The sequence below is a fragment of the Teleopsis dalmanni genome, chromosome 1, assembly GCF_002237135.1.
Source record: "Teleopsis dalmanni isolate 2A chromosome 1, ASM223713v2, whole genome shotgun sequence".
NCBI classification, from domain to species: Eukaryota; Metazoa; Arthropoda; class Insecta; order Diptera; family Diopsidae; genus Teleopsis; species Teleopsis dalmanni.
In genome coordinates this window covers 42,557,675-42,567,897 of record NC_051846.1, presented here as the reverse complement: position 1 = coordinate 42,567,897, position 10,223 = coordinate 42,557,675, and the positions used below count along the sequence as shown (strand labels likewise).

Sequence of the window (10,223 nt, the reverse complement as noted above, 5' to 3'; positions counted from 1 at the left end):
AAAATCATTTCTATTTAAATTTTTCTATTGTGATACTTACTTTTCGCTAGCATCGCATACTGATTGATTAAAAATTATCACTGCCTTAACTAAATGTTTTTCAAGATCACTTAATTCAACAACTTCTTGAACTTGTTCTTCGTGGTCTGTAGTTTTGGTTGATGCTCTTTCGGCATCCTCTTCATCATCAGCTTCCATTTCCTGACCTAGCTTCAGTGAGGAAACAAAATGTTCAGCAACTCGTTCTAAAGCATCTGGTGGCCATGGCATATACCTATAATAAAAGCATTAATAGTTTTTTCTCTTGGTTTTTAGAAAAGTTAGAACTTAAAAAAATGTTGGTTTATATTTAATAACATGGTTTGTATAAATCAGTCTTGAAATTTATTATTTTGAATAGTAAAATGCAGATATGTTGCCTTATAGATAATCCGTTGCATAATTACTTTACGAGCCATACGTTGGTTATACACAACCATATTGACTACTTATTATTATTAGTTTTATAATGGAAGTTCTGGTAATAATGGTACTAGGATTCACTCACATAAGTCTGTTTATGACTTTTTTTGACCACCTTTATTTAGTTTCCAATGCGAACGTTAACATTCTTTTTAAGTCAATTGTACCTAGTTTTTACTTTTCAAGGAGTTATGCGTAAAAGCCCGTTTAATAATATAAAAAGTCCTAAATCGTTTCTTACAAGCTCTCATCTTGAAAGAAACCTTTATTAGAGCCATCTAACCTAATCGCTTGCATACCTACAAGGAAAAGATCTACAGACCGACATCAGGAGATTGGCAGTTTGTTCTTTTGTGATATATGGCCCCAGTTGACTTGGTATGTAGTAAGTTTGTGTTTCCTATTATGATTTGTATAAGAGGGCAAGTAAATAATGAAAGTTAAATGATTATTCTAGCATAAACGGTTATAATTTGTCATATATTGGGGGGATTTAGGAAACTAATTCAAAGTGTATTATAGCTAGTACAAAATAATTAGAAATATGGTGCTGCTACCCAAAATACATGTTTATGTAAACTTATATATTACTGTGTAATGCGAATTCGAGTTATAATGTTCGTCCAGTTAATTATTTCTACAATATCCAGCAACATCATTGTGTCTCGAAAACTAAATAAGTTGAATATGACTTCTATCGCTTCTTTCAGAGATGATCGGGTCAATATATCTGATTCAGATTTTAACTTTATGTTTGTTAGTGATTCGAAAACAATATGACTATCCGTGAAAATATAGATTATACAATGCATTATACAATGTGCCCTTCTTCTTACCTACCTAACAGAGCTGCAGAGTCCTGTTAAATTAAGGACTTATAGAAGTCCTATAGAAGTTTGTAGAATTGTCGGGTTGTTTCATTTTAATCTAATCGAGGAGTCGTGCCTTTCTGCGTTGCTTGTAGAAACGCTAATCCTGCTGATTTAGCGCTTTGTGGATGGGTGTAACTTTAGTTTTGAAAATACTATATTAATTTAGTAATACTTATTAGTTTAGAGTTTAGTGTCCGTTATCGATTGATGTATTTGAAATTATTTGGTCAATATTCATTGAATATGTGTTCATCACAAATTAAACTTATTTTTTACTGATAGATGTTTTTATATTTCAATGAAATACAAAATCACAAAAATAAATTGAAATCTGAAGTGTACAAAATAGATAAAGAAAGAGAAAATTTTCTTTCATTTATTTAGAAATTTATTTTCGAATTAATTAAATTTAGTTAAAATATATTATGCGTATTGTTCAAAAGAACAATATCGATTACTAATTTTAATTAAAAATATTATTTTTTAAATTTGTAGTGGTTTAAATAAAATGAATGAAATATAACATTTTCTGATCATTTTAATTAAATAAAGTTCAATATTAATTTCGAACTATGTATTTTACTTATAAATATTACGAAAAGGTAAATATTTCAAAAAAATATTTTGCAAGAAATTTCAAACTTAATTTAACTACGCTTGAGAACTTTTTACAAAACAAAGGAAATGAAATATCTTTAAAAGATTTGTCAAATTTGAAGTGTGGTTAAATCCCGTTTCACTCGTACATGTAAACGTGCAAAAACTTTTTTATAACATTTGCTTTATATATATATATATATATATATATATGTACTTGAACATTTATGTGGTATAAACTTGTTCCGAGCATTATGCTTCCTTATCTAGTTACTTTGACATTTCTTCTTCTCGAGCACATATTCAGTGAGCTGTAAATACAGCTTGCTTCCTGCTAAAATATAAATGCTTGTTGCAATACTTACCAATCAATCGTGCAACAGTTTATCAGTGATGGATACATTCTTAAACGTTCCTTGAAGGATTCACCAATTGGTGAAAAGGCCAATGCCACATGCAATTGCTCACGTATCCTTTCAATGAAGTATGCGTACACTTCACTCGGTGCAGTATCAATAACTTTACCCTGTGCAAAATAAAATGTATGAAGTAGAAAAGTTATTTTTACAAAAATATTGCCAGCAAAAGTAAAATAAAATAATATAAAATAAAATAAAATAATGTTAGGTACGGTAAGGTAAATCAGCATTTAAACTTGCTGTCAATCAAGCAATTTGTGCAATGTACTTGCATTAAATTTACTAGTACGAGGTATGAGTTTGTGGTAGTACTTGAGATAAATATCTAGTACGAGTAAATTGTTGAATTGGGTAAATTGTATAAAAATATAAAAAATACAAGAGCAGCATCATATAAAATTCTGGTAACTTAAATTAAATAAAAATATTATTATAACTCTTTTATAATAAAAGATTGAGTTTACTTATCAAATTGGCCAAAATTTAATATAATTGGTTGTAGCTTCTACTTACCTGTTGTTTGGATATAGTTTGCATATTTTCCATTATTGATGCTTTATCTTCAAGTTGATATAGATTAGGTAGATCACCTGTATTTAATATACCATTGATATCTTCAATGAAACCTTCATCAATTGCCTAAAGAAAGCAAAGGTAATCAGAAAATATAAATTACTCCTGAATATGTATTAGAGAAATAAGTAATTTATATAAAAATCTCAACTTAATAAATTGAATTATTTTTATGATTCTGAACCTTTTCTTATGTTATTAAAAAAATAAAATAATATATAAGTTTAAAGAAGTTTTATTTATTTAAATTGTATTTATATAAATTTACTTACAGTAAGGCTTAGAGAAATTTTAATTATATAAATATTCAATATGGTTTTGCATTGCTTAAAAGCATTACCAATAAATATAAAAAATAAAATTATTTATAACACATTAGGTATAATGTATTCAGAGTAATAAGAGATAACTCAGTCCATAACTTTTATTTAAATACCTAACAGAGTAGTTGAGTTCAGAAAAATAGCAAGACTGATTGTGCTAAGAATATAGGAATATAGTTATCAATAAAAATAATATGGCTTAAAATTATTGAAAACCACTTAAGAAACGGTGAAATCAGTAATATATAACTATTTAATTATTTATTAATTATTTATTATTTTTATTGAATTATTTTTTATTGAATTTTTTTTTAAGTTTTTTTTTTATTTATTTATTTATCTACATTTTGTGGATAAGTACTTGTTTTAGCCATCAATATAGAAAATAGTAGGGTTAAGTAAAATTTTACATATATAACATATTCCACGGTGCTAATATCCAGTGATTAGCCATCATTGTGTTTGGGTATTGTTATTTAACGATATACTAAGGCTTTGTGACCATGATTTAAAGGCCCATTACACAGCATCGTCCGCTGTCAACGGGCGATGTTGTCACTTGCCATTACACGTCAAATTTTTCGAAAATTTTTTAAACACGCCTCCAGCAAACAATACAAACATTGTTCACTTATCAGTATTAAAAGCAATCGCTGATTATGACACTTAATTCCTTTCTACTGGCTTCAGTCATCGATGCCATGGTCTTTCTCTTGCCATGATATCAATTTGCTTTCATTAAATGATTTATTTAACTGTAGTGTATTAAGCTTATGGAGGACAGTGAAAAAAAAGATAATAATTTGGTTTATTCATTTCGACATTTTACATTATAAAGGTATTATCTTCGAGGTTTAGAGATCTATACATGTTTTTAAAAAGTTACAAATAACAACTTCTCGCACTTGTACAAAAGTATATGACGGATGGTATTATCTTGTTTTTTATACAATTTTTAGCTTTAATGAAGAATTTTTTTTCTGTTTTCATTAATTGACAGACCTCTTATGTATGGATTTGTATTAGTTTAATAATTAGAAACGTTTAGGTTTTAGTACATATAAAACTATAAAAGATTGAAAATAAAAGTCAACAGGAATTAATGCAGTATTTATCATTTGAAGTGCAGACTTCTAAACTTTAACCAGTTAATATTCAGGTAGTTAGCTTCTATCTTTTTTTCTCTCTTGATGTAATGTTTATATTTTAATAAATTATTTAAAATAAATAAGTCAATGTATACTACTGAAAACAAAAGAAGTAATTTATAAATTATCATTTCCATAAGTTGCTTTAATTTTTTGCAAAGTATAGCCCATGGAGATATTATTTAATATTTAGATAAAATAATTAATTAATTTATATTTCTTTATATCTTTTCATTTAAATTATTATAAATAAATTAAATATTGATAAAAATTTTGAACTACACAACCTGACAACTTTATTTGTGTGTGAATAACATTATCGTCTTGACATCTTCGCCAAAACTATTCTATATATTCTATTCTATATAATCGTATCAATGGATCAATGTAACAAATATGCACATATTGGATGATAGTATCATTGTATAAGACTGCATCAAAGGATGCATTACCAATATTAAAAATAACATAAATCTAATTGCATGTCACAGGTATCAATTTATTATGTCCAAAGTTAGGATTTATGTGCTACAACATCCGTCAGTTCAATAATTTAATTATTATTTTATATATCGCAGTAATGTATTCAATTCATACGTATATCAATAATATTGAGAAGTTTCCATATATTGGAATTTGAATTAATTATTAAGAAGTCCTGATAATGAGAGCCTTTAGAACTAAGAATTGCATCTGTGTATGATGTTTAACTGCAATAAATGGAAATGGTTTTCTTAACCAGCTCATATAGTAGGTGTTGCCTGTGTACTAATACAATAAACATTAAATGGAACATTTGCAAAATTTAGTGAGTAAAATTAATTAAAATCAAATTAAAACTGAAATGATGTATGAAATGATGTATATGTGCGCAAATACAAGCCTTAGATGGCTTACTTGTATGATGCTAATATGCATATCGGTCACTTGTGCATGAACATCGTAGAATACTAATCCATAATAAGTACATTTGTCCCCTTCCAGATATCAAACAAACGACACAGTAACATATCTTTGTACTTGAATTCACATCTAGTCTGTAATACACAGGTGTTATGTGCAACAGTGTAATATTATTTGGGCAGGATGTATAATCAAAGAAATTCTATAAGTTAGTTCACTGATAAAATTAATTATTATTATTGACTGCTGAAGGCAAAGCTAAAGTTAACTGTAGACTTGAGCTACACTCCGGAAAGGACAAATTCATTATAATTTTTAATATTTGCATAAAATTTATTTGTTAATTGCTAAATTGCTTTTAAATGGAAGCACAATCATCGCTCCTCTTTGTACGTATATCTGTAGCCTGGTCATATTCTTATGCATATGCATGATGCATTATATGTAACTCGATTGAAATATCTTGTTAACATCTTGTCTACATGTTTATTTACAATAAGTTCTCAAAAGTTATAAATTATTTCCTTTGCTTAATTTATTTGCATATGAAATGCAGTGTAAAATTAATTTATATTGTTCCATAAATTAAATTGGAGCCTTAAATTCGTTATTGTCAATAAATTTAATAATATTAGTATTGTAAGGGTACGCTCTTTAAATGTACGCTTAAAATATACGTATGTGAATAGATTATTAAGTTTATTAGGTTGTATATACGTGCATATCTGATATTTGCAATCATAGTGTTGTATAGTAACTGTAGTAAATGCCAATGAAAGAAACTTAATTATGACTTCCTTAAATAAACAATGAAAATTTGTTCGTGAAGGGAACTTACACATGTAGGACTTGATTCTCTTGTTATTTTGTGGTAGTCCAAAGTAGGTGTTTAATTAAATTTACTTGTGTGTTATGTTAATAGTATTACTAATATTCATTCATATCATATTCCTTATAGCAAATTTGCCCAAATTAGGTCAGAAAAGTCAAGAATTTTCTAACAAAAATCGACAGCATCAACCCATTTGGGAAAATTCATTGATAACTTCATTTATTATCATACGAATTGACAGATTCATAATAAACATTAATAATATTGAATGCTTATAATTTAATTTCAGACTAATGAGTTAATAAAATAAGTGAATTAATTAATATGGCACGAAATCAATGTGCTAATAGAACTTAAGCAGTTTATTTATTGAGTGATTTTTGGCGAAGAAAACATAATTCTTATAAAACATAATTCGTCGGTGCTTATTTTTAGTACATATTATTTTATATAAAATGGCACTTAACTCCTTGATAACTAATCTATCAGCTTCCATTATAATTCTATTAACATTTATGTCGAGATATCACTCAAGGAGGATGTACAAATTATATATATAAGCATCCCAAATAAATGTTCAGTAAAAAAGTTTTACATAACACTATAGTGCTATAAGTTTCACTTTTGGTAAATCTTTGTTTTTCAACAGATATGTTAACAAAAATTACCAATTAGAGTAAAGAATATTCAAACGCGATCCATTGGCTACTGGTGTACCTTAAAAAATATACTGTTTGGTGGTGTTTATGGGCTAGGAACATTGCTAAACCATACATTATTAAAAATGAAGACAATCAAAAGTGTCGCCTGTACCAGTGACTTGACCAATGATTAATTTTTATTATATTAGTGAATGTTCTCTGGACCAATTTTGATTTAAACGAGACTGTGCTAGGTGTTATAAGTTAGTTGATAAATCGTTATTAAAACGTGTGCACGATAACTATATTGTCTTTAAAAATCATAAAATCTGGCAAGAATTGATAAATATGGGGCTGTACAGGTTAACAATCATCGTGTGGTTTTATCTTAATTGCAGTAATTTGTGACATGAGTATAATGGAATGCATGGGTGTGTGTGAAGTGGTCAGACTCTGAGGACACCATCCCATTACTGTTTGGAATATTATTAGTAGGAAAATGAGTGAGTTTCACTTTTGGCAGCCGAAAGTATATAGTAATATATAGCTTCAATTAGTACTGGTGGAATTCATGGAGTTCTAATTGGTTGTTTAACGGCGCAGTATTTTAATACTTATATTAGGAACCCAATGGTGTTAAGCTTTCACTTTTAATCACTCTGAATTTCTGTGTTCAGAAATGAATTGTTTACTATTTATTTATTATTAAAAGGAAATGTGAAACTGCGACCATCGGGTCTATTGTGCTCCCTTCATATCTACTTAGCATAGATCGGATGATTTACTGCCAGAAAAAAATTTTTTGCGGAAGTATTAATGGTAATGAATGCAAAATTAGGACGAAATAATTTTATAAAAAAGAAATCAGTTTGCCAATATCAGTGCCATACGGAAAAGTACCATGATAAATGATTTATTTTTTAATATATCGGGAATATCTTTTTGGATGATTTTTGCTCTTAACACTGTTGTGCTACTTGTTTAATTTTTAAGATTTATTATACGACAGGTTTGAATTTCCAATAATGTAGTTGTTACTTGGCGTTTAATATCGTGAGATTTACTGCTGTTTACATTTTTTTGGGAAAGTATAGGAAGCGAGTGGTCGACGTGGATAAGTCAACATAAATTCCTGTTTTAGAAAAAAATATTGAGCGCGTTATTCATAGAATGAAGTATTAAATATTCCGAAGATTTACGCACAACTGGGTCTCCAACATGAAGTGCCTAAGATGTTTTTGTAATAACTAATTGGCGAAATCTGTTTTCTTTATATGCCATTAAATTATATTTCAAAATATATATCTCGTTTATTGAGTTTGTGTTTCTTTGCATTCTATTCTAAACTTCTTAAAAAATACCCTATATACATGATATATACAGATTATAATAAACCCTATATACAGATTATAATCCATGCAGCTGTTTCTTCACAAAAAAATTTATATATATATATATAAGTAAGTTATTTAAATATTTACCTGTGCATCCGAAAATAGAAAAACAGTATGATTTCGATTGAAACTAGAAGTCATTAAAATTTTCTTTAAGTCATCTCTCCAGTCTTGTTGCGTATAAGTTTTTGTGACTTGTACAGTCATTAATTTGCACTCAGCAATACTTGAAGCAAGTCTACAGGAACTGCGCCTACCAGAACCACCCATACCAACCATCAAAATATTACCACGCGGCATTTGCAAAACACGAGACACTCTAGGACATTTGAGACATTATTTTAAAAATGTTTTTAAATTTTTTTAGTTTTATAATACCTTGATATGTGTTCAATAGCAAAACGGAAGAGTACTAAATCCATTGGTGTGCTTGAAAAGTCATTATACTCATGCAAATAGTACGTCATTAGCTTCTCCAATTTATTGTAGTTTTCAACTTCATCATATATGCGAGGATTTGCATCTGGTTCGATGTAATTACCATAGAATAAATTTCTTAAATCGTTATCCGTCAATTTTGCTGACATATCCTCCATACGTTCAGCAAAAGCGGATTCCAAATTGAAACGCAAATAATTCTTACAGGCACCTAATACTATATCCAAAAGGCGGTCACGATCTCGTTGCTCAATCAAACTGGAAAAAGAGGAAATGGAAATAATTTCGTATGCAAATATGAGATATGCTAGCATTTGTGACCAAATTGTTATGATACCAAATTATTTTGTGTGCGCTTACCGATGCATAAACAGGATGTGTTTAGTGGTACTTTTACAGGAAATTTATGTTATTGTACATTTTTATTGGTTGGTTGGAATATATTGTGCATGTACTGCAAACTGCAAACTGCAAACGGCAAACTGCAATATGTGGTGCAATGCAAAGTAATAAAATTTTTGTGAAATGATGTGTAAAATAATTGAATACACACATATTTAAATTGATCCTTTGAAATTTTCGTTGAAAATCAATAATTTGAATAAATGTAAGTGAGCATTCAGTTTACAGTGAAAGGCGTTTATCTGAAACATTTCAGTTCTTTGAGTAATACTTTCATGATAACTTGCCATTCAAACTGAGTTCTTCAAACCATTCAAACCATTTCTTTAAAGTTTGAATCAAAAAGTAAGTTTATATTACAAAATAACTAGAACCATGTCTGCAACAGATACTCAAAATATTCAACATGCATTGTTGCATAGTTGAATGAATTTTTCAAAGAAGAATTTTAAGTTATAGAATTAGTCAATTATTCAGTAAATTTCAATAAAAATGCATATATGTTGATCTAACTAGTACCACATATCTATATTTTAAATGTTATAGTAACAAAATTTTTTTACGGTAATGCCAATAATTGTCATATGTTTTCACTTTTGCATGAAAAATGACTTTTTAAAGAAAGATACAGTTTCACACCCAACAAACTTGTAGTAATATTTAATGAAAAATTTTTGCAAAGATTTCAATGTAAAAATTAAAAAATCAAAAACTATAATAAACAGTCCACCTTATCTGACAAACAAACATTCAAAATTATTGAAAATCATTAAATCAAAGATTCTTAAATCATCCTAATCCTCTTACGTATATATTGGATATAAACTCCTACTCTTACAGATGTGAAGAGAAACAATGTGCCTCAAAGAAAGTCACACAAACACGGCTTAATAAGTATTTATATACATGTCTTATATATAAATCAGTTTCTATTATTGTATAATATTATTGCATTATAATTGAAATTAGTTTTAGATAAATACAATTTGTAATAAAATAAAATTGGGATATTTCAATCTTTTACGCTAAACAGGCCCTAACCGAACAGAAGACATTCCGCCTTCGAATGAAGGTTAGAATGTCGGCCGTTCAGGTCCTCCTAATGTCAGAAGAGGAGGGTAGTTCTCGACCTAGTGACCTCCTTCTGGCCCATATCAAGTCTAGGCAGTCACATAGAATGTGACTATAAGTCTCTTCTGCTTCTAAGGAAAGTCGACAA

General features: G+C 28.4%; 1 protein-coding gene across 1 annotated transcript in view; it reads right to left on the bottom strand.

Moving 5' to 3' along the window:
* Positions 1-36: 36 nt before the first annotated feature.
* The window catches only part of LOC119680217 (dynein heavy chain 3, axonemal-like), a 34,230-nt gene continuing 24,043 nt past the window's right edge, over positions 37-10,223 (bottom strand). The window contains exons 16-20 of the mRNA XM_038092929.1: positions 8,543-8,860; positions 8,252-8,483; positions 2,864-2,989; positions 2,297-2,457; positions 37-274 (exon numbers count right to left, since the gene is read on the bottom strand). Of these exons, the coding sequence (XP_037948857.1) occupies positions 37-274; positions 2,297-2,457; positions 2,864-2,989; positions 8,252-8,483; positions 8,543-8,860 (1,075 nt within the window). The remainder of the gene's footprint in view (positions 275-2,296; positions 2,458-2,863; positions 2,990-8,251; positions 8,484-8,542; positions 8,861-10,223) is intronic.